Raw genomic sequence first — 25,792 nt, forward strand, 5'->3', positions numbered from 1 at the left:
TCATAAGTTCCTCTCTCAGGTGCTGCTAGTACTGCAAAAAATGATTTGGATAATGTGGCAGATTCCATCTGCTTCACCAGAAGCTCCTTTGTGAGATGACAGCTGGGATTGTTTCCCACTGTCCACCACCTCGAGCTTTGACAAAACTGGGTCCACCAAAGTTCCACCTTCACCTTGTATTCAATGTAATTATTGAATAATTATGTTGCATCTGTATTACTATTTTTGGCTACATAATATGTACATTCCGTTGTCTTCACCATTGTTCCCTCGTTTTCTTTGCTCCCCCCCCCCCCAAACCTCCACCTCATCATGGATACAGTTCCTGAATTGTCTATGACCATTGTTGGAAATGTGTATGTGGATATCAAGTCAGGAGAAGGCTAGGTTTGATGTGATGCTTAACAATAAAAAAAAACCCCAAAGAAAAAGTGTCTTCTGGCACTAAATATCAACAGAAGACACCATTTTGGAAAAAAACAATGGATATCCAGTCAGAGTAAATCTGAATTATCTAACATTGCATTTTACTCAAGATCTCAATGTTTGGGTTTATAAACATTAGGTGGTATATTTTGCAGCCATTAAAACAAAAACAAACTTAGTAGATTGTCCTCCCCATATTAAACAAGAGCACAGTGTATGGGACAAAAATCGCTGAGGTCTACTTTACATCCACCTCGCTGATTCATCCTGTCCCTTTTCTTGAGAAAGGAAGAGTGGATTGCTAGATAAAGTTTATTAACTTCCAACACTTTATAGTTGGATAAGGATGAAATCAGGAATTGATCTTTCAGTTGTCAAACTACCTTTTATAAGTGTCATTTTGGGGATAAATTTGTATAAATATTTAGAACAAACATATAAAGTGTTACGCATTTAACTTTTAATGAATTTAAAATTGCACAATGAAAATATTCAGGCTGCTCTTCAACAACTTACAGGAAACATATAGTATCCAACAAGTGTGTACAAATAAGATAATCCAATATAAATACAAAACATGGGTCAAATAACTTAATCACAGTATGTCACAATTAAAGTAACAAACACACTGGTCTGTGCATTCTTGCTCATAAAGCATGGTATCAAACCAGTGCAGATAGATGTCAGACAAGTAGTAATGCAGTATCCAGCCAAGAGTAATGTTAACTTTTCAAAATAAAGGATACATTTTTATGCTAAATGCTTTTTTGTTACACCTCTGTAATTTTAGTTGCAGTACCTTTTGTACTATAGATAGCTTAAAGCATACAGAGGTAAATATGCATGTCATACATATAGACACAAACATGAGATTTTGTACATTTTGAGCACAGATTTCTAAGACTGACCAATGTGTTATTGATGTCAAATTCTGCACACTAAATTAAAGTTACGGAAAAATGTTTCTGGATTTTCTTGGGTTAAGAAACACCAATTTGAAGAGTTGAAATTTCGGAATAATAGCTTCCAAAGCTTATAACAATTTTGTCTGTGAAAAACGTTTTTTCTTACTAATATTTCAGGACAGGGTGAGTCAGAAAAGAATTTAGAGACTGCGATAGCCTGAAAGATCCAGTGGCCATTAAGACTGAAGAACAGCAGACAGTGGAAACTGTTTGAAATGTTAGATGAAACACAGCTTGAACTATTGTGGCTTCTTTCCCCTTCCCATGCCCAATGATGTCAAGGCAAATCAACACCAATAAAAACAATTACTTCATGAGAAAAGATGAAGCTGAAAAAATAGACACAAAGATCGGCAAACACATCCCCCATTTTCCCATACGTATCCATGGAGCGATTGATGACCTCAGCAGGGATTCCTGACAGAAGCAGAGCAGCAGTCAATACCGTCGTCCTTGCCTTCTTTTCACTCTATGATGGAGCAGATTTATAGTTATCAATATTTTTGCTCCAAATAAAACATCCAATACATTATTGTAGTCACTTAGCTTTGGGGTGACAAGCTGACAGCTGATACATTTACTAAAATCAGAGTAAATGGTAGCATTACTCCATAATGTAGATTGTTTCAATTAAGGTCATGATTAATATAATTGTCTACAAGGGGTAACCAAATAACAATGCAGTGAAATCCACTTTTTATTCATTTACTGGATGTGGCTGGCTAGGCTAGAATTTATTGTACATGCCTAATTGCCTTTGAGAAGATGGTGAGAAGAAGCTTTCTTGAACCGCTAGTCACTGTGGTGTAGGTACACCCAGTGCTGTTCGGGGGGGGGAGGAGTTCCAGGATTTTGATCCAGCGCCAGGAAAGGAATGGCAGTACAGTCCCAAGTCAGGATGGTGAGTGGCTTGGGAGGGAACTTCCAGGTGGTGGTGTTCCCAGATATCTGCTGTGCTTGTCCTTCTAGATGGTAGCGGTTATAGGTTTGCAAGGTGTTACCTAAGGCGAGTTCCTGCAGTGCATCTTGTAGATGGCACACACTGCCTCTACTGTCCATCGATGGTGGAGAGAGTGAATGTTTATGGAAAGGGCGCCAATTAAACAGGCTGCTTTGACCTGGATGATGTCGAGCTTCTTGAGTGTTATTAGAGTTGCGCTGATCCACGCAAGTGGAGAGTATTCCATTACACTCCTGACTTGTGCCTTGTGGACACATTTACACACCTTGTAGATATCGAGAGGGCCAGAATACAAGAGCAGGGATGTACTTCCGAGGCTGAAAAAGGCTCTGGTCAGACCCCATATGGAGTATTGCAAGCAGCTTTGGGCCCTGTATCCAAGGAAGGATTTACTGGCCTTGGAAAGAGTCCAGAGGAGGTTCACAAGAATGATCCCTGGAATGAAGAGCTTATCATGCGAGTGGTTGAGGGCTCTGGGTCTGTACTCATTGGGAGTTCAGAAGGATGAGGGGAATCTTATTGAATTTCACAATTACGGAGAGGCTTGGATACAATGGCGTGGAGAGGTTGTTTCCACAAGCAGGGAAAAACTAGAACCCGATGGCTTAGCCTCAGACTGAAGGGACAATCCTTTAAAACAGAAACAAGGAATTTCTTCAGCCAGAGGGTGGTGAATCTGTGGAACTCTGCGCAGATGGTTGTGGAGGCCAAATCACTGACTGCCTTGAAGACAGAGATAGATAGGTTCTTGATTAATAAGGGATCAGAGATGAGAAACATATCCATGATTGAATGGCGGTAGAGCAGACTCGACTAATTCTGCTCCTATGTCTTATGGTCTTGTGGCACTCTTTGGGGAGTCAGGAGGTGAGTTACTTTCTGCACGATTCCTAGCCTCTGACGCACTCGGTTAGCCAGTGTTAATATGGCTAGTCCAGTTCAGTTTCTAGTCAATGTTAACCCTCAAGATGTCGATAGTGTGGGAACATTTGGAACATATATAAATGGAAAATATTGCTTTAAAAATTGTTTCTATATTTTGAGGTCAATAAGTAACAGAGAAAGAGTCAGAGCAAAACGTATAGTGAAATAATCAAAATTGCTTACTAGCATTCGGAACTGGAGCAGTGGATCATTCTACTTTTTTTTTTCTTCCACCCAATCTGAAAGTTGGATGCTAGTTTTGGCTGTTGTAACTAGAACAATTAAGCTTCAGCAGTGTTTTCTAATAAAAAGTGGTCTTTTCACGAACTGATGTGGCAAATGTATATTTAAAACACGAAAATTAATGTCTGTATACTGGAATTTGAAAGATGTTATGACAAATTGTATGATCAAGTTTGGCTAAAATTTATTAGAGACACGCACATTACAAGTCATTTTTTCAAAATCTAAGTATTTCTTGATTGATGGGGTAGTATTATTAGTATAACTAGCTTAAAAGGGATCTAGGCAAATTACTAGTTATGAAACTGTTTCAGGGGCACAGGTTGCATCCTATCCGTTTCTGCCCCAAGTTGTCTATTTTGCTAACAAGTTGGAACTTTCAGTCGAATTTGAAATCCAATCAAAATTCAGGGTTATTCCCTAGAATGTCTTGCTTGTGCTTATTTGCTTCTTCCAAGATATTAAATAACTGGAAAGAATTTAAACAGTGCAAATTATACACTGCCTACTAAAGAAATGGGATCTGTGGTCTAAATATCAATTTCATACACTGTAAAGGTAGATTATGAACACACAACGCCACTGGATTCAGGTCACATAAACAATTATACAAAAGTTCAAGACTTAAACATTACCTTCGGGAAGTACTTTGACAAGCCCATATATACAAGTTGAAGAGTCAGAAATGGAGCAAAAATGGCCTATAAAATATGAGGAAAAAATCACATCAAAATAAAAAGTATTAATGACATAAAAAGGCAAAATTTGCAGTGTAATTATAAAAAGATCGGAAATTTGAGCTGTTCATTGTAAAATATATAAGCACAACTTATAGTAACTGCATAACTGCTGCAGTACTTCCACAACTATTCCAGATATGTTTGTCACTGCCTGTACATTAAATATGAACTGCTCCACAATAGTCCCTTACAGAATTACCACACTGACAGAGACAGACTTAAATATGTCAGAAATCAAGGTTCCTTACACTTACCAAATCAAGCTGGTGACAAATGCTTAGTATCCAAATTCCTGATATTAATCAGGACATCCACTGCTTGTTCCTTGAAAGCAGGGGACTATTTCCCAATGCACTTAGAAGCAAGTGCACAAAGTACTAGCAACCATTTTCACTGATCTCAAGTTTCTGAATATTTTCTTCTTTTACCAGATATATTAGGGATTCAGTAAAATAGCCCAAAATGGCCTTTTCCGGTTCTAATATTAAGTGGTTCCGCAAATATGGTGTTCTAATCGTGCTGAGTTACTGTAAAGCCAACTCCCAATTATAACTGTCTGTTCAGAGGTGCACAAGTGTTTCAATCTTTTCTTGAAAGTTCATAAATCCAAGAGGTGCAGAGGGGCGTCCATGATATTTCCACAAACCAAGCTACACAAAGCAACTTCCTTAATCCAACACTGATGAAAGGTAATTGGCCTGAAATGTAACTGTTTCCCCAATCAAAAATGCTACCTGATCTGCTGTTCATTTCCAGCATTTTCTTTTTATGTTTCTTTTCTTGGTCCAACAAAATAAAACAAGGAATGAATAAATTCATGTTTTAATATATTAGATTTTTCAATTTTTTACAATTAACACAACAGAAATAAATAAAAATATAATTCCATGGAAGAAACCAAATATAGTTGAGCATACAAGAGCACAGAGTGGAACAGGAAAACAACATCATAACTGGCTCAGCACAATTATTAGACAAAATAGAATTCTCTCATGACCCCACCAGGCACCGAAGGAGAAACGGGATAAGATCATAAAGATGTGACAAAACAGTCCGTGCCATCCCATGCCACACAGGGCCACAAACATCATAAGTCAGGATAAATTTCCCACGGCAAGATCGAGTGCACACCCTCAGCCCCAGCAGCGTCACGGACATCAGTAGCCCATCACAGCCAACCCTTTCAGATATCCAACCCAACTGCACCCATGCAGAAGCAAATAGAGGATGCATCATACCTACATAAAAACAAAAGAAAAGTACACAAGAACCTCAGTTCTAAGGGAAAATTATATACATAGCCCACAACGCAGCCTAACCCTGGTCCAGGACCAGCAACATTCATATAATTATCAGATTAAAAACAGAGGACCGACAACAAGTCCAGGTTATTTTCAGACCCAGGGTCTCTCATTGAAGAAGAAAAGATGAAAGACTAGAGCTACCCAAGCTAACCCACCAAATCCAGTACTAAACTTTGCGTTCAAGCATCACAAGGAAAAAGCAAAGTGAGAGGCCCAGTGAAGGACTGAACCTCCACGGCCTCACGGAAAAGAAAAAGGAAGAGCAAGAACCACCAGAACAAATCATTTGGATATCAAGGAATCAGAATCTAACCCAGACCCCAAACTTCTCAGGCAGCTGCTTGACATACCAACAAGGTGGGGAACCAGCCACCCAGTCAACAAAGCGGCTCCATCCTACCCCAGGGAAGAAACAGGATATCGACCAAGTACAGCACTCAGCCCATCCCAAGACTCCACGCACCCGGGGGTGACCAAACCCAGCCTCTCCAGACCACCTCCACCCATGGGACGACCCACAAAGGGACACCCTTGATAATTCTGCCAACCCTACTCAGGAGGGATCGCCAGACCAGGACAAGAACCGTTAAGATACCGATCAATTGGGCATCTTAGGAGGAAGGGCCTGCCCCCTGACACCTGGAAGCCCCCACCTGCTCGACCGGCCCAGACGGGAACATAGACCAGCACAACACTCACCCAGATGAAAGAAGAAGAAACAAACCTCCAGGGAGCGGACAACCAAATCAACTCATGGCAACCACCGTGATACTCGGAATATCCAAGACTACCCTTCTCCCCAATCAACAGTCATGGAAACAGATCCCACGTCAGTCTGACCTAGAGAAAACCAACTCAATCCAGAGAAAGAGTCAGAAGAAACTCAGTCCTTCCCAGAATAAAAAGAAGTCCAACTGGGCCGTTGAAAGAAAAATGCATGGATTCATAAATTCAATTCTAAAGGAAAAAACACGGAACGGATTAGTTTTAAAGGGGGGGGGGGGGGGGGGGGGAGGCTATCCTCAATCTCATCAAGGATGAACTAACCTTACCAACCCAACCTTCCACCCCTTTCCCCACTCATCTTCCCTTGAAATGAGGCAAAGGGTGATAACAAAGAACACCCCGCCTCCCAGGATTATAGCACATCATAAGGCATAATGACAAATGGGAGAAAAGAGAGAATGACTAGTCGGGTGCCTACAACCCCTCTTGACAAGCCTCAGGACCAGTAATGGGTGGGCCAAACCGACCCTTGGCCTCAAAAGGCAGGATACGCTGTGCTCCATCGAATCTAATGCACCCAGCCTTCAAATCAAGATTACCGAAACATGCAGCCAATTTCCAAACTGACTTGGTAACCAGTCTACCGCCTCTCACCAGGGACCAGACACAGGAGCACACCCCGCCCGATACCCTTCTCCCAAACCCATCAGGATGGATGACAAATTATGGAGCAGGATCTTAAAACACGAGGCAGACGCCCCCACCAGAGAAAGTGCTCTCTTAACTGCAAGAGCCTCCTCGTGCCTCCATAGAAGTATCCCACAACTCTCTGAAGTAAGGCCTGATGACCTGCACCGCAGAGCCGAGACCTTAAGCCAAGGCAACATCTTTGCTGGCAGCCATCATCCAATACTGCCAAGGCTAGGACCTGCTCAATAGCAATTACAGCACTGCAAGCAGGGTGCAACCCAGCCACTATGAACAAGTGAGGATTTTAGCTCAATCTCAGCTTTTTCCTCGCAAAGGCACGACTAAACACTTCTCGGGACATAGCTCGAGTCATGTGTCCAAAGAAAATGTAGATACGAAATGTGTACCAGGATGAAAAGACGGATTAAAGGTTGAGCAGAGCTGGAGCTTGTGAAAACACAGCCACTCCCGCATTCCCAGCATGTGACCCCATCCTCTCCCCCCCCCATATAAATGTTGTTGTTTAAAAGCAAATCAGAACATGCTATACTGAAACTGCTAAAGAGGGTGGCAGGGAAATGTGCAAGAATTCTGGCTTCCTTTCATATCACTTGTCTTCAAAGCAATACTTCCTGTATGGACTACCTCTAGTGGTAGCTACAGTAGCTTGCATCAGATTCCAAGGTAATACTGGCTAGATATGAAGGGATTTAATTCTCAAATAATTTATGTGACCTGAATAGTGGTGGAAACCTTGCAGTTGCGAGATATCTACATTCTATATACATTAAAGGAATACAAGAACTTTCAGGTCCCCATCAAAGAAGCTATCCAATGGAGAGGGGTGAAGAGGAATGTGCCAGATTCACAATGTCCTTACATTTGCTTCTAGGATGTAAAAACCAAAGGAAATTAACATTCATTTTTGTAATAATGTTTACCTGCAATTTTGGCCCAAAGTGGGCCAATCATTGGACATGGAAAATTCTGAGTAACTGCACCACATTCATTCTTCTACATAATAAATAACAGGTACTATGCATTATTCATACTTGTTAACGAGCATTTTTCAGATTTTAACACACTTGAAAAGAATCAATCCACATAAAAGTGTCAAAAGGACAAAAAGCACGATCAAGCATTTCAGGTTTAGGTCAGCCAGATTGATTTCAATTGGCGAGGGAAGTTTATAGGTTGATTTGGGCCTGACATTTACAGGTACTTGGTATCTACATATTTTTCTCTTAACAGGATTAACTGGAGCAATCAATTGGCCTCGGATATTTAAAGGGCAGGTGAGATTAGCAGCTAAACATTATAACTGCTCCGGTCCAGAAGCCAGACATTTCAGAGAAAAGTGCGTTTAAAGATATGGGGCGTTACAGCCACCGCGTTGCCGGTAATGATCTGCACATTGATTCCACGAGAGCCCCAAATTGGGCTCCATTTTGGGCCAATCACGAGTCACCAGACTCGCTCTGCCTGGTGCGATCAGGATCTCACCCTCACTGGGCATGATGCAGATCTGCACATTTAAATAAGCCATTAGATTTATTTAAATATCCGGATGCCACATTCATCCTGCGCCCAGGAGTCAACAGCTGCGCCCGAGAGACCTCAACCAGGCACAGTTTAGCACTGGTTTCCACAAACATGGACCAGGCATGGTGGCATCTCTACTGGTCTCGCAGACCATTACAGCCCCCCAGGTGGGCAGGGCAGGGCTGGCACTCCCCCGGCACCCAGGCATCTTGACACTTCAAGCCTGGCACTGCCACCCAAGCACCATGGTACTGCCAGGGTGGCAGGCTGGCATTGCCGGGGTCAGGCCCAGGGAGAGGGAGGACCTTTCCCATTTAAGGGGGAATTTTCGGTGCCACAAGACGTTTGGGGGCGGGGGGGTGCAGAGGTTGGGGCTGCCGGTCGAAATGGCACGCTGATCTGTGAGGAGCTAATCCTCAGCTCGCCAGCAGGAAATCAACTAAAGTGTGGCCTCAACAGGGAGAAACTCCCCAAGGCCTAAAAACTCAGCAAATTGCTGCTGAATAGTGGGTCTTGGCACTGCAGCTACCAAGAAACACCGTGCCAAACGCATCCAAAACCAGACTTAGTTTGAAGTCCACTGAATCGCGCACATGATCTATTAAACATTCTAAACAATCCTATTTTTGAATATTCCCTTTTTTTTTTAAAAAGTGCGCTGGCTTGGCCTACAAGGATGAAGTTGTAGAAATAAGTCAACATAATGGTGCACAAATACACCTTCTCAAGGACACAAAGCATCTCTTGGCCAGGTTTAATCCAAGGTTGCTACTTTTGCCATTACCTTCCTGTATTAGTCTTCCATCGACTTTTTCTATGCTAGAATCAATTTATTGTTTGCCTCTGTCTTCCTCTTTTAGCACCAATGACTGAAACGTTCATTGCATATATTGTCATGCCCAGTAAAGTGATGTCCGATCCATAACATTAAACGTGAACTGTATTTAGTATATGCTGTTCCGAACTTTATTTAATTTAATTTTAATAGAATGGACGCCAAGAGTTAGCCAACTTCAGAAATTTCTAGACAGAAAAGTCCAGAAAGTTCTGACTTGAATGCCAATGGGTGGTGAGGTCCCACGTGACTGGACTTACCCAGATGGAACCCCTATCTGGAGAATTTATGCCTGATGTTGTTTGTGGATTTTCCAAAACATACATGCAGATTCTACGTCTCCAACCTTGAACGCTTAGAATGAGAGATGGACAGAAATCAATTCACCCTGAGCAAGTGTGAAGAACTCACCCATTACCCATTGTGTAGCCATGATTTTGGACCTCCAGATCATTCTGAGTAGACAAAAGAAGTTGATGTATGACTAAAGTTGTTTTCAGGTAACAAATTATACTTATTTCAAGACTCAGAGAAACTCAAACTGTCTGCACAACATCAGCAACAACTGAAAAGGCAGTAGACCCATGCCTTTTAAACCTGGAAACTGTTACATCAAAGAGGTCTCCCGATTCCTATTCCAAGCCCACCGGTAAAGAAACTTGATCTGGTAAGAAGAAACTACAAGTGATTAACTTTACAAACTCCTGAACTTCCATCCACATCTTCGAGGGGATCCTACAATAATTCCTGATATACGACTGTAGTTATGGAAAAGGCCCACAACTGTTTTCCCAAGACAAGCCAAACCATGAATTAGGAACTTTGTTTTTGTTTACAACTTGTAAAAGTCCACTATTTTCTTCCATGTGTCACTGTGCGCGCAAATGTCGTACCATTTACTTTCAGGATGAATTTGTAAACAAATAATCCTCTTTACTTAAACCCACAAAAGCTTACTGCTGCTATCTAAATTGACCACACACTCCAGGGACTAGAAAACACATACATCTTCCCTTTCCAAAACACACTGATTACAGGCAGCACAGAAAAAGACACAAGGGTTCTCGCTCAGCCTTGTTTGTAACAATACAATCTGTCTGTCATGATCTGTGCTGTACTGTTCTAAATTCTAAATTAACTTATGGTAATGTGGGTCACTATCATATTTATTTGTCATTTGATAAGGTTTATATGAGATATGTATATTTTGAAAAATCAGGTGTGTTGAGACAACTCTTTCTCTGGCCTTTTTAACTGCGATGGATTCTGCAGCATGGGCTGGCCTTTCAGTCTAAATTTGTCAGAGGCATGCTGCTCTTTTCAAATAATACATTCTGGGAAATAGGACTTTATTGAAGAAGTTTGTTCTCAATCGCCATTATAAAACTGATGGAATATTATTGGCAGTCACTGCAACACCTTTCTTCCCAGAATTGGTTGAGTGAATGCGAAACATCAGCCTTCCCCAGAGATGGATGTTCCAGTTCGGGTTTATTCACAACAAAAGACGTACGGCTGAGAATATTTGGCTTGTCCATTATGTTTTATAAGGAACCAGTACTACGTTATGGACATAAGGCGTTATACTGCCAAGTTGAAACTATATCCGTTGTAGCCACTGGGTCTACATTCTATCAAGTAAACTCTGAACAGGTTCATGCAGAGGTTGATTGTTGCTTAAGCTTGTTTTGTTTTTAAAGCGTGGTAATGTCAGATATAAAGTTGAAATTCTGATTCTACTTTTAAAACATTCCTCGAGAGTGTCTTTCTACATTCAACGTCTCCGCCAATCAGTCAGCTTGCCAAACATTCAGCATTCTTTTCTCGTAGTATAAATTGCTGTGATCATTTGAAATTTAGCATTTTTGTGTTTGTCCTGATGAGTTCATGGCAAAAAGTATCAGCAACATCTCTCTTTTCAGTAATATCCAAGCTCTGTACTACCAATAGGCTGTTAATAACATTTTCTGTTTGAAGTGCCTAGAACAATATTTTCCACCTATGCCCGTGAAAATGTCTGATGCAGGAGATCATTCAAACCAATTTCATTAAGCACAAGAGATTCAAGTTAGCTCCTTATAACTCCCACCAAGCATCTCTGCGTACAAATTGTGTAGTTTTTGTTTAGTATATCTGGCTATTCGCAGAGCATATCAGGGTTTCCCAGCCACATTCGTATGAAAAATTACTGAAACTGAAATTACTGAAACTGAAATCTAACAAAAAACAAGTTCTCCTGAGGCATTTGCCCTAGGAAATACTGGGTATGGTATTCAAGATACTATTCACAGCACATTAGATGTGACAAATGAAATATAGTCAAGTTTCATGACAGAAAATTACATTGTGTAATTTATTCTTGGTAGTTACACCAACTCCCCATATTTGTTAAATGCATAGAACTCAAAAAATGCATTTTGCTGTAGAAATTATTCCATGCAATTATTGAAGTTTGAAGAAGTTCAAATCTAAAATGTTCACCATAACATAGAAAATAAGCATTAGAGGAGGCCATTCAGCCTTTCAAGCCTGCTCCACCATTCGTTATGATACTGGCTGATCATCCATCTCAATAGCCTAATTCCACCTCCCCCCACCATATCCTTTGATCCCTTTTGCCCCAAGTGCTATATCTAATTGCTTCTTGAAAACATGCAATGTTTTGGCCTCAACTACTTTTAGTGGTAATGATTTCCACAGGCTCAAGGTACAAAGCCTTTAGGCTTGTAATAGTACTTGGCCCACTCCCAATATTTTTCACTGTGCCCTATTTGAATCTGGCCCTCAGTGTCTCTGCCTATCACTTTTATTATTTCCTTTTATCTTTTGTTTTAGTCCTCGATTCCCCCTCTTCTGACTCCTTGCACAAGTTCTCATCCCCCTGCCTTTTGAGTTTAAACCCTCCTCAGCCACTCTAGCAAATAATCCCCCTAGATCTACGCTTAAGGAAGTTATGGATGCCTTGTAAAGAAGACAGGGTGCAGTATTATACTAAAGACATGTACTGGATAAAGGAGTTTTGATTAAACCATCTACATGGGCTTCCTGAAGACATTTGCTAAAGTTCCACATAAGAGATTGACAAAACTGAAAGTGCACAGATTCAGAAAAAGCCTTGCCACATCGACTGGAAATTAGTTCAGCAGTGGAGAATAAAGGAGTACGTACTGATTGGCGGGATTTGACAAATTAAGTTGTACTGGAACTTCAGCTTTCAACTACATTTATCAGCAATTCAGGTAAAGGATGCACACCCTAGGCTGTTAATGCCACTTCTTTGGGAAGCACAACAAGCAGTGTAGATGGAAGAAGGAAATTACAAAAGGCACATTGACAGATGAAATAATTAGGCAAAACTCTAAAACAATTAAGAGTTCAAAACAGGGAAGTGTCCGGTCACACACTTGACGCAAGACTAACAATTTTCTAAGCATAGTGGTTAGCACTGTTGCTTCACAGCGCCAGGATCACAGGTTCGATTCCTGGCTTGGGTCACTGTCTGTGCGGAGTCTGCACTTTCTCCCCATCTCTCCCTGGCTTTCCTCCGGGTGTTCTGGTTTCCTCTCAAGTCCCGAAAGACGTGCTGTTAGGCAATTTGGACATTCTGAATTCTCCCTCAGTGTACCCGAACAGGCGCCAGAATGGAGCGACTAGGGGCTTTTCACAGTAACCTCATTGCAGTGTTAATGTAAACCTACTTGTGACAATAAAGATGATTATTATTGAACTGTGGAGCAGCAAATGCATATAGCTGCCCATAATACATAATTCACTAAAAGCTAATGAACAGGTACAATCAAAAATATCATTTCAGTGTCAGCCTTTGTCCTAAAGAAGCTGGAATATACATGGAAGGGAGTTATGCTTCACTTATATTGAGCCCTGGTCAAATTCAATCTGCAAGTCTGCATTGCACCATAGGCAACATTGCTCAAGAAGAATATACCAGCCTTGGCAGGAGTGCAATACATAATCACCAGAATGATATTGGGTTAAAGGATTCAATTAGGAGGACAGTTTGCATAAATCACCCTTGGGAATAGGAGACTGAGGTCAGGGATAGGTGTGTGAACGCTCTTGAGAATATCAATGATTCAAAGGAGGAAGTGTTGAGTATCCTAAATTGCATCAAGGTAGACAAGTCCCCGAGGTCGGATGGGATCTATCCCAGGTTACTGCGGGAGGCAAGGGAAGAAATAACTGGGGCCTTAACAGATATCTTCACATCCTCCTTGACCACAGGCAAGGTTCCAGAGAGCTGGAGAATACCAATATTGTTCCCTTGTTTAAGAAAGGAAGCAGGGTGAACAACAAATTATAGGGCGGTGAGCCCGACATCAGTGATGGGGAAGCTTTTGGAAAAGATACCAAGGGACAGAATATGCACATTTGGAGGAAAATGGACAAGTTAGTGACAGGGAGCATGGTTTTGTACAGGGAAGGTCATGTCTCACCAACTTGAGTTTTTTGAAGAAGTGACAAAGAAAATTGATGAGGGAAGGGCTGTGGATGTAGTTTATGTGAACTTTAGTAAGGTGTTGACAAGGTCCCACATGGCAGACTGGTACAAAAACTAAAATCACATGGGATTCGGGGTAGGCTGACAAGATGGATACAGAACTGGCTTGGTTATACAAGACAGAGAATAGCGGTGGAAGGGTGTTTTGCAGAATGGAGATCTGTAGCTAGTGGTGTTCCGCAGGGATCAGCGCTGGGACCTCTAATGATCTGGAGGAAAATGTGGGTGGTCTGATAAGTAAGTTTGCAGATGACATGAAGATTGTCAAGAGTTGCTGATATTGTCGAGGATTGTCAGAGGATACAACAGGATATAGATAGATTGGAGACTTGGGCACAGAAATGGCAGATGGCGTTTAATCCAGACAAATGCGAGGTGATGCATTTGGAGGATCAAATCCAGATGAATTAAACTGTAAATGACAGAACCCTTAGGAACATTAACATAGAGGGATCTGGGCATGCAGGTCCACAGTTCCCTAAAAGTGGTAACACAGGTGGCCAAGGTGATTAAGAAGGCATATGGCATGCTTGCCTTCAACAGCCGGGGCACTGAGTATAAGAGTTGGGAAATCATGTTGCAGCTATATAAAACCTTGATTAGGCCACATTTTGAGTACTGCGTGCAGTTCTGGTCACCACATTATCAGAAGGACATGGAAGCTTTGGAAAGAAGGTTCACTAAGATGTTGCCTCGTCTTGGGGGTGTTGGCTATGGGGAGAGGTTGAATAAACTAGGATGGTTTTCCCTGGAAAGACGAGGCTGATGGGAGGCCTGAAAGAGATCTACAAAATTATGAGAGGCATGGACAAGATGGATAGTCAGAGGCTTTTTCCAAGGGTGGAAACGTCAATTACAAGTGGGCACAGGTTCAAGGTGAGAGGGAGAAAGTTTAAGGGAAATATGCAGGGTAAGCTTTTCATGCAGAGATTGGTGGGTGCCTGGAACACGTTGCCAGAGGATGTGGTGGAAGCAGGAATATTAGCAACATTTAAGAGGCATCTGGATGGGTACATGAGTCGGGAGGAAATAAAGCGATACAGGCCGAGAAGGTCAGAAGGTTTTTTTTGTAGTTCGGGCATCTTGATGGGCACGGGCTTGGAGTGCCGAAGGGCCTGTTCCTGTGCTTTATTTTTCTTTGTTCTTTGAAACTGCGGAGTGATGTAATCGAGGTATATGAAATGATAGAAAAAGGAAAACACCATGTATTGTCCAGGAACCAATTACAAAATATTTACTTCATCTCGAGAGATCTCTTGCAAACTTTGGTCCATTTTTCCACAGGAGATGAGCAGCTCCCGCCCTTTTGACTTGCTAAGCAACAATGCAGGAAAGTTGCAAGTACATATCAAAATTATACTAATCTACAACAAAATATTCTCTCTTCAAAAGTGCAAATATTCTATATTAAAAACCAGCTGCGGTACTCACCAGATATTTGCATACAAAGACTCTGACGAGTAAGGCGAGCAGAGCACTCCCAACTAATCGGAAAACACGGAATGTACCAAACTCTTCACCCCCGCCTCCATTCTCATGAGACTTCTCACTCATCAGTTGATTTCTAAGTTTCATCGCTTCATCGAATCGGGATATATACTGCTCAATACCACGACGTGGAGCACGCTGGGTCTGCTCTACCGGTACATCTGGTTTACCTAGGTGTCGACTTCCTTGCCCCAAATCAATGTCAGCCTCATTCGTTTTGTTAAGTGAGTCTCTTCTGTCTGCAGAATATGGCCCTTGAAACTCTGTTCCATTGGTATAATGAATGGATGTCACTGAGCCATCAGCAGTATCATTTGGAATTCCTGGAGTTCGTTTGGAAAGGCCTGATTTCTGCAGTGTCTCTGTTTTCTCCAGTTCATATGGTGGAAGAGAGTCTCCCAGATTCTCCTCTTCTGAAATAGAAGGAAGAATGGGAGAGGTTAAACTTCTTTTTCCTTTTAGCAACATCCAAAATCCATGGAAACATTCACCTGGGTTGAGTTTTTAGAAGTCATCAGATCATTGGGGAATTCTTTACAACAATCATGCTTGGAAGTTCAGGTACATTTGTTCTCAAGCATTTCCCAATCCCAAATCAGATTGTGCATTGTTTAAGATGCAGAGTATAACTCCTGGTACTCTACCTCAATAATGTGTCTTAACTCTAACCTAAGAGCTCTTCTGACTGCATTAATTTTATTAAAGGCCCTGCCAGTTATCAAAGAGCTTTTCATATAATCAGCATGGGTTGGATGCTAACTAGTGTCCCTGAAATAAAAGGATAATGTGCTAAGTGCAATGCCCACTACTAGGAAAAATTAATTTATTTAAACTACTGCAATATTTCTGAAGGTTATTTATGATGTGAATGATAGAAAAAGCAGTGTTAATATTCATCTGCAGTTGTCACTCATTTGTTACATCTAGTTAGTGGTCAAGCTAAAACAATATTAAGATGGTTGCCACATCTATCAATGAAATTCACCAGCACATGATCTGCTCTCCTGTACCCACAATATAAACAATGAAGCAGAGGTGCAAGTAGTTTATGTATTCTGATGCACTCAATTTTTAAAATAAATTTAGAGTACCCAATTTTTTTTCCCCAATTAAGGGGCAATTTAGCGTGACCAATTCACTTACCCTGCACATCTTGTTGGGTTGTGGGGGTGAGACCCACGCAGACACAGGGAGAATGTGCAAACTCCACCTGGACAGTGACCTGGGGCGGAGATCGAACCCGGGTCCTCAGCACTGCGAGGCAGCAGTGCTAACCACTGCACCACCGTGCTGCCCTCGGATGCATACTCAATTTCTTTACACTACCATTGCCACTCTAATCTGCTGTGTATGCGCAAGCAAATCAGTAACCACCAATCTAGGTCCAAACCAGTCCATGAAAATTGATCATCCAGAGCTTCCAGGCCAGGATTACATTGGTCTCACTGGAATTGCAATGGAATCAACTTGTGATAAATAGTGGGGATCTGATATTTTGCTTCAATGAGAGAAAAACGTGCAAAACATTCTCTCAGATAAAAAATTAGGAACCTGCACACCAAACTAAAATTTTAAACAGTGTTCCCATCCAGGGAACTGGCTGGGTGATGCAATTCTCAAGGCTGCTTCAGGGGCTGAGGGGGTCTAAAAATGGGAAATACGTGGAATGCACATCCAGAGTTAGTGATTTAAAAAAGAGATCATTCCAGTTTTTTTTAAATGGGGAAAGTGGTTAAAGGAAAGGTGGATAAAGGAATATCCAAATAGAGTGGACATTGAGGATTAGTACTGTTGCGCGTGACCAGGACAACCCCCACAGATAAATTGCTATATGGCATGTTAAAGCAATCTATGAAATTCCACAGCTGAGCAAAAGCATCAGTGTTACGAGGAACTGTGTGTATAGTGATAAGCGTACAAACACTGGAAATATCCAGGAAAAGGATAAACAGGTTCTGGTGTTTCAGGCATGTATGCCAGATTTGAATCAGACTGATTTACAAAAGCTGCTTTTTCTCTATATTTATGGATGCTGATTTATAACCTCTGTTCCCAGATTTTTCTTTTCTCGATCAGATTTCCAATAATTTAGTTATTCTCAAGTAATTTAATGTAACAGACATTGCCCAGAAATAATACAATCAAGACTCAGGTAATAGGTGTTAAATGAAGCACTAGATACAAGACTATTTATTGAATATCTAATACCTCACTGCATTGGTTAGAATGAGTCAGGAGGTTTATGAATAAAGATGTAATGCTATAAAGTATTATCAAGCATACTGACTTATCAACATTAGGTCAGTTTGGGATCTGGATGTACAGGAAAAAGAACCTAGGATATGGCAGTACCATGTAGATAATTGCTGAGAGGATTGGGGAAGGAATTCAATAAAGCTGGGTGCATTGTTCTGAAAGCAAGCAACGCTGGAAGAAGCCTCATGGTGTGGAAGCATTCACTGTTTCTCTGGTATGAGAACATTGGAAGCATCCAGAACTTGGTCCAGGCATCATCTTGCAGATTTGAGGAGTAAAGAAACCCAGGACACTGGCAATCCTGCTGTCATTTTTGCCTGTTAACCTCCTCCTTCAATCAGTCTGCATCCTTCTGGGGGTTGTCAGGTGCTGCCCACAATTTTCCTTGTCAACAGGCCCTAATTTTAAAGCATTTTCTTTTACTTGTGCATCACCTGTTGAAAAGAAAATAATTATGTTTCCATGCAACAGATGAGGATGTTCATCACATAGGCAGCAGATGAGGATGTTCAAAAATCTGAAAATGTGGTGATTTAAGCTAGAAAATGCCAAAATAACGGGTTCTAATCCTCCGCTATGAAGAAGTTCCTTTACAGAATTGATCACAAACTAAAAACCCTAGCTTGTAAACACTTAAGTGATACATCAGTCAAGTCTGATGAAAAATGTTTATATCTAACAGCAAACATCCTCCAGCCTAACGTATTGCCACAACACAGAGACAAGGTTGAGGGAGGGGGAGGTCTGGCAGCTCAATATTCCGGGGTAAGAATCTTCAGTTGGGGGGGGGGGGGGGGGGGGGGGGGGGGTAGGGTGTAAAAGAGAAGGCGACGTTGCAATGTTGATCAATGAGTTAATTGCTGCAGTGACGATGGATGATATATTAGCAGGTTCCTCATTTGAGGCCATGTGAATGGTACTTAAAAACAAAAATCACGCTGCTGGAAGTGTATTATAGGCCTCCAAACATTGAGCAAGAGATAGAAGAGCAGATGTGCAAGCAAGCAAGTCTAGAGAAGTGTAAAAACAACACGGTAATAATAGGTGATTTCAACTTCCCTCATGTTAATTGGGATTGAGTGTGACAGGCTTAAGAGGGGCCAGAATTCTTAAAAGTGTATCCAGGAGAGCTTTTTGGGTCAGCACATAGAAAGTCCTATGAGGGGAGGGCGGTACTTAACCTTGTTTTAAGCAATGAAGTCGAGCAGGTGATAGTGGTGTCAACGGGGGAGCGTTTTGGTGACAGTGACAATAACAGAGTAAGATTCAAGGTAGTTATGGAAAAGGAACAAACAAAAGATGGACTGGAAATAAAGGTTCTGAATTCGGGAAGGCTGATTTTAATAGGATAATACAGGATCTAAGCAAAGTGGACAGACAGCAGCTACTTGTAGGAAAATAAACATCAGCGCAGTTGGAGTCATTCAACAAGGCAGATACAGGGGCCTAAAAACTGTATGCCTCAGAGGAATATAGATATGCAGTGGGAGAGCGGTATGGCAGTGCAATGGTTAGCACTGCTGCCTCACAGCACCGATGACCCTGGTTTGATCCCAGCCCCAGGTCACTGTCCGTGTGGAGTTTGCACATTCTCCCCATTTCTGCGTGCGTCTCATTCCCACAACCCAAAGATGTGCAGGGTAGGTGGATTGGCCATGCTAAATTGCCCCTTATTTGCTGTTTTTAATAAAGTGCAGTGGGGTAATTAAAAAAGAAACCAAGAGAGTGAAAACACTGGCGGGGAAAATAAAAGGAAAATCTCAAGGTGTTTATAAGTTTTTTTTAAGGGCAAGAGGGTAACCAGGAAATCAATAGGGGGCTGGGTTCTCCGCACCCTGACGCCGAAACCGCAGCTGCGTCGGGGCAGAGAATCCAGTTTGACGGCAAAATCGGGCCCGCCGCTAGGCCGGCGATTCTCCGGGCATCGAAAAACGGCGTCACCGGGGAGTACGTCGCGCCACCGGTGGCCATTGCCAGAGACCCACTCCGACATTCGCCACCCCCAACCGGCCAAGTTCCTGACGCCGTGGAACTAACCTATTCCAGCCGGCCAGGTTACACAGGTGGTGGCTGCGGTCTCAGTCCGCAGCTGCCCTGGTCGGGAGCGGGCCGATCAGAGACCGGAGGGGGCTTTATAGGCGGCCGGGGAGTTCTTGTGCGGGGGTTGAGGGTCGGGCACGTGGCCAATCGGGGGTCTCTTTCTTGGGCGCTGGAGGTGATTAACAAGGTTTTTGAGGAGTTTTATGAGAGGTTGTACAGGTCAGAGCCACCCGGGGGAGACCGTGAGATGCAGGAATTTCTAGATGGGTTGGAGTACCCAAGGCTAGGGGAGGGGGACAGGGCTACATTAAAAGGAACAATAATGGAGCAGGAGATAAAGGATGCGATTGGTAGGATGCAAGGAAGGTTGCAGGGCCGGATGGGTTTCCGGTGGAATATTATAAACAAATTCAAGGATAAGTTGGCACCCCTGATGGTGGGGATGTTGAAGAGGCGATAGGGAAGGGGGTGCTGCCACAAACCTTGGGGCAGGCATCGATTTCACTGTTGCTAAAAAAAAGGATAAGGATCCGACGGAGTGTGGGTCGTATAGGCGTATATCACTTCTGAACGTGGACGCAAAAGTATTGGTGAAGGTACTGGTGGGTAGGCTGGAGGAGTGCCTCCCGAAGGTGATCGGTGAGGATCAGACGGGGGTCGTGAAAGGGAGGCAGCTGTTTTCGAACATTAGGAAGGTTTTGAACGTCGTTATGGCACCGGCGGAAGGGAAAGAACAGAGGTGGTTATGGCATTGGACGCCAAGAAGGCGTTTGACCGGGTGGAATGGGGGTACCTGATGGCAATTCTGGAGCGGTTTGGGATTGGACCAAGATATGTGAACTGGGTAAAGCTATTATATAAGGAGCCGAAGGTGAGTGACCGCACAAACAATATCAGCTTGAGATACTTTTCTCTCCACCGTGGGACAAGGCAGGGATGTCTGAAGTCCCCCCTGCTGTTTGCACTTGCGATTGAGCCGTTGGCCATCACATTAAGACGTTTGGGAGCAAAAGGAATAGTGCAGGGGGAGGGGGGGGGGGGGGGGGGGGAGATAGAGCATAGGGTGTCCTTATATACCGACGACTTGCCGCTGTATGTGTCGGAACCGAGTGAATCGATAGGGGGAATATTGGAGCTACTGCAAGTATTTGGGTCGCTCTCGGGGTACAAGTTGAACCTGGACAAGAGTTAGTATTTTGTGGTGTCTCGGCGGGGGGTGGGGGGGCTGCCGTTCCGTAGGGCAGGGACTCACTTCTAGGTATCTGGGGGTGCTGGTTGCCCGGGAGTGGGGAAGGCTTCGCAGGTACAACATCACTAGTTTGGTGGGGAGAGTGAAAGCCGATCTGGCAAGGTGGGATGGTCTCCCTCTGTCACTGGCGGGTCAGGTACAGGCGGTTAAAATGAATGTGTTGCCGCGATTTCTGTTTATTTTTCAATGCCTACTGATATTCCTGCCAAAGGCTTTTTTCAGGGAGATTGAGGGAAGGATTACCTCGTTCACATGGGGAGGGCAGGTGGCCAGAGTGAGAAAGGTGCTGCTACAGAGGGGAAGGCAGGCAGGGGGTTTGGGTCTCCCGAACCTGATGTGCTACTATTGGGTGGCGAATGTGGAGAAGGTGCGGAGCTGGGTCAGAGGGGTTGATTCCCAGTGGGTCAGAATGGAGGAGAGTTTGTGCAGGGGGTCGGGACTGAAAGCACGAGCAACTGCGCCGCTCCCAATAGCTCCGGGGAAATACTCAGGGAGTCCGGTAATAATAGCTTCATTGAACATCTGGAGGCAGTTTGCCAACACTTCGGGTTGGGGGCAGGGTCACGTGAAATGCCGATTCGGGGGAACCACAGATTTGAGCCAGGGAGGTGGGATGGAAGTTTTCGGAAATGGGAAGAGAAGGGGATTAAGACGCTAAAAGATTTGTTTCTTTGGGGTCGGTTTGCAGGATTGAGGGAGCTGGAAGCGAAGTATGGGCTGGAGCAGGGAGAAATGTTTAGATACATGCAGGTTCGAGATTTTGCCAGGAAGGAGATACAGAACTTCCCGGAGGAACCGGCCTCCACATTGCTGGAGGAGGTGCTGACGACGAGGGGACTGGAGAAGGGGGGTTAGTGTCAGCGGTGTACGGAGCTATTTTGGACGAGGATAAGGCACCACTGGAAGGGATCAAAGCAAAGTGGGAGGAAGAGTTGGGAGAGGTTATAGAGGAGGGGGTCTGGTGTGAGGTGCTCCGGAGAGTAAATGCCTCCACCTCATGTGCGAGGTTGGGCCTTATACAGCTGAAGGTGGTATAGAGAGCACACCTCACAAGGGCGAGGACGAGCCGATTCTTTGAAGGAGTAGAAGATGTGTGTGAGCGTTGCCCGGGGGGGGGGGGGGGGGGGGGGGGAGACCCCGCTAATCACGTTAATTTGTTTTGGTCCTGTCCAAAGCTAGAGGATTACTAGAAGGAGGTTTTTAAGGGTAATTTCCAAGGTGGTGCACGTGGAACTGGACCTGGGTCCCCTGGAGGCCATATTCGGGGTGCTGGATCAGCCAGGGTCGGAAACAGGTGCGGAGGCAGATATCGTAGCCTTCGCCTCGTTGATCGCCCTAAGGGGGATCCTGCTGGGATGGAGAGCAGCCTCTCCACCTTGTGCCCTGGTGTGGCGGCAGGACCTGCTGGAATACCTGACCCTTGAGAAGGTTAAGTTTGAACTGAGGGGAAGCTCAGAGGGGTTCGACAAGTTATGAGCATTATTTATTATGCACTTTCAAGAACTGGATAACATCGAACATTAGTTGGGGGGAGGGTGGGAGAGTTGGGGTGGGGAGGGGGCTGTGTATATTAAGGATTCCCTGATTAAGTAATCCCCGATTCCTTTTTGTCATTTGTTTATGTGAACATGCGGGCTGATGTTTGGGGGTTGGTGGGAGGATGGGATCGTTGTTATTGTTATGGGGATTGACATATCTGTTGCTGATTATTGTTTATTGTTGGTGGGTGTAAATTCGGGAGAAAATGTGAAAAAGGAGAATAAAAATATTTATATCAAAAAAAAGATGTAGATGAGGTAGGCGAGCATTTTGCATTTGTGATCCTAATTGAAAAGGACGATGTAGGTATAGAAAACAGGGGCGGGGACTGTGATATAACTGAACATATTAGCATTGAAAAGGAGGTGTTATCAATTTGGAGGACTTTAAAGTGGACAGAAGATTCCCACGCCCAGATGAGATGTATCCGAGGCTGCTGTGTGAGGCAAGAGAGGACATTGCTGGGAGCTCTGACGCCAATTGTCAAATCCTCTCTGGCCTCAGGTGAGGTGCCAGAGTACTGGAGGACAGATAATTGTTCAAGAAGTAGAGAAGAACCAGGTAGTTACAGGCCAGTGAGTCTAGCATTAGTGGTAGGGAAATTATTGGAAAAAGTAATCTTCACTTGGAGAGGTAAGGATTAATCAAGGGTTGTCAGCATGGCTTTGTGAAGGGGATATCATGTTTAACAAAGTTGATTGAATTTTTCAAGGAAATAACTAGGAGTGTAGTTCAGGGCAATGCAGTCGATGTAGTCTATATGGACTTCAGTAAGGCTTTCGACAGTGTCCCAAATGGGAGACTGATCAAGAAGGTAAAAGCCCATGAGATCCAGGGCTCTTTGGCAAATTGAATCCAAAATTAGCTTGGTGGAAGTAGAGGGTGTTGGTCAAAAGTTGTTTTTGTAACTGGAAGTCTGTGTTCACTGGTATACTGCAAGGATCGGTGTTGGATCTCTTGCTGTTTGCAGTGTACATTAATGATTTAGACGGGAATGTGGTCTGATGGGAACGTATGATCAGTAAGTTTGCAGGTGACACAAAAATTGGTGTTGCGATAAATAGCAGGAAGGAAAGCCTTAGTGTACAGGGTGGCATTGACAGACTGGTCAGATGGGCAGAACAGTGTAAAATGGAATTTAACGCTGAAAAGTGAGAGGTGATACACTTTGGTAGGACTGACAAGGTAAGAGAATACACAATGAATGGTAGGACACGAGGAAGTACAGAGGGTCATTGGGGTGCATGTTCACAGGTCCCAGAAGGCAGCAGGGCAAATAGATTTTTTTTTTAAATTTAGAGGACCCAATTCCTCCCCCCCCCCCCCCCACCCAAATTAAGAAGCAATTTAGCATGACCAATTTACCTACCCTGCACATCCTTTTTGGTTGTGGCAGTGAGATCCACAGACATGGGAAGGGTGTGTAATCTCCACATGCCAGTGACCTGGGACAGGCTCAAACCCGGGTCCTCAGCACTGTGAGGCAGCAGTGCTAACCACTGCACCACCATGCTGCAGTTAAGAAGGTATATGGGATGCTTGTCTTTATTAGCTGAGACATGGAATATTAGAGCAGCGAGGTTATTATGGAGCTGTATAAAACAATCGTTAGGCCACAGTTTAGAGTACTGTGCGCAGTTCTGGTCACCACACTACAGGAAGGGTGTGATTGCAGTAGAAAAGGGTACAGAGGAGATTCACCATGATGCTGCCTGGGCTAGAATGTGTCATCTATGATGGGAGGCTGGTTACGCTGGGTTGTTCTCCTTAAAGCAGAGAAGGCTGAAGGAGGACCTGATGAGGTGTACAAAATTATGAAAGACATAGACAGGGAAATCGTTTCCATCTACCCTTAGTTGCGGGGTCAATAACCAGGTGGCATACATTTGAGGTATTGGGCAAGAGATTTAGTGATGTGAGAGAAAAGATTTTTCACCCAGAGGGTAGTGGGAATCTGGAACTTACAGCCTGAAAAGGTGGTAGAAGAGACAAGAACCCTCGACATTTAAGAAGCATTTAGATGAGCACTTAAAACGCCATAGCCTAGGCTACGGGCCAAGTGCTGGAAAATGGGATTAGGATAGGTGCTTGATAACCGGCACAGACATGATGGAACTCCTTCTGTGCTGTAAAAAACTGACTCTAAAACAATTGCAATATAATCACATAATGCCAATGTCAACCTCTCAAAAGTTTATATTCACTCCTCCCAATGTGATGGTGAAATGTCACTGACTGTAATGAATACACCTCCAGCCTCTGTTGAATGAACACAAACACTCACCATCCAGGCAGTGTTTAATGTGGCCATTTTAAAAAGAATTTGACCTTCTTCAAACTCTCATCCTGCACCCAGAGACGGTAGAAATAAATATTGCCCCACCCCATGCTTCCTCCAACACCCAGAGAAGATATAAATAAATATTGCCCCACCCTATGCTTCCTCCAGCACCCAGAGAAAATAGAAATAAATATTCCCCACCCCATGCCCCCCACTGTCCTCTTCATCCATCCCCACAAATTAGGTTTCTTACTGCAGAATGCCAGATTAAAGAAATAAAAACATTTATGCTTTCCTGCATCCTGTGGTGTATACAGTAACAAGCTGCCTAGTCTAACGCATCTGCACCGCACACGGGCGGTCGAGAACAATTGGCCATAGATCATTCAGAATGATTTTAAAATCTTAACCATCACCACGTCCTCTCGGGCGTTGGTATCAGGATTTAATATCTTTGCCTAGCTACTCTCGCCAGGGTCACTCCCGCCCTGCCCTTGACTGCAGACGGGTTGCTGGATCTGTTTCAACCTAGTGGCTGCTGTTGCTTTGTTTTGCATCGTATTTAATGGGGACTGTCGGTGCAGCGGCTGCCTCTGATCCGTGCTGCCGGGATGGAGCGGGGCAGAGGGAGTTTGTCTTCGCCCGGTGTTTGTTGCCCTCCCCGCTGTGTTTACTGCCTCCCCTCCCCTGTATGGATTGCGCCGGGCGCTGCTTGTTGCTGCCGAGCCGGTTGCTAAGGGGTTGGGGCAGGATTAGGCCGCAAGCCCTACTCCCACTCACCCTCCCCGCTCTTGCTGAAACCCATGATCCGGTTCAGCCGCTCCTCCGAGTTCAGCAGCAGCTTCCTCCGGCGGAGCTCGGCCCTTCTCCGCTCCGAGGTCATTTTCTTCCTCTGCTGTTGCTGTTCGTTCTCGCCGCCGCTCTCCATCCCTCCCGCTGACAGGGATGGGCAGGGTGGATCTGCCGGCAGCAGCTGGGGTGGCGCACTCTGATGACGTGGCGGGCCAAGCAGCGCCCTCCGCCCTGGGGCCCAGTTGGAAGTGGGCACGTGTCACTCATCGTGT

At 43.9% G+C, this 25,792-nt stretch overlaps 1 protein-coding gene across 1 annotated transcript; it reads right to left on the reverse strand.

The window, feature by feature from the left end:
• Positions 1-864: 864 nt before the first annotated feature.
• camlg (calcium modulating ligand) lies at positions 865-25,723 on the reverse strand. The gene is made up of 4 exons (XM_038795863.1): positions 25,509-25,723; positions 15,307-15,776; positions 4,155-4,220; positions 865-1,860 (listed from the first exon to the last, which is right to left on the reverse strand). The coding sequence occupies exons 1-4, from the start codon at positions 25,654-25,656 to the stop codon at positions 1,669-1,671; spliced, it is 876 nt and encodes a 291-aa protein (XP_038651791.1). The 5' UTR covers positions 25,657-25,723; the 3' UTR covers positions 865-1,668.
• Positions 25,724-25,792: the final 69 nt, after the last annotated feature.

This window comes from Scyliorhinus canicula, chromosome 4 (genome assembly GCF_902713615.1).
Source record: "Scyliorhinus canicula chromosome 4, sScyCan1.1, whole genome shotgun sequence".
Taxonomy (NCBI): Eukaryota; Metazoa; Chordata; class Chondrichthyes; order Carcharhiniformes; family Scyliorhinidae; genus Scyliorhinus; species Scyliorhinus canicula.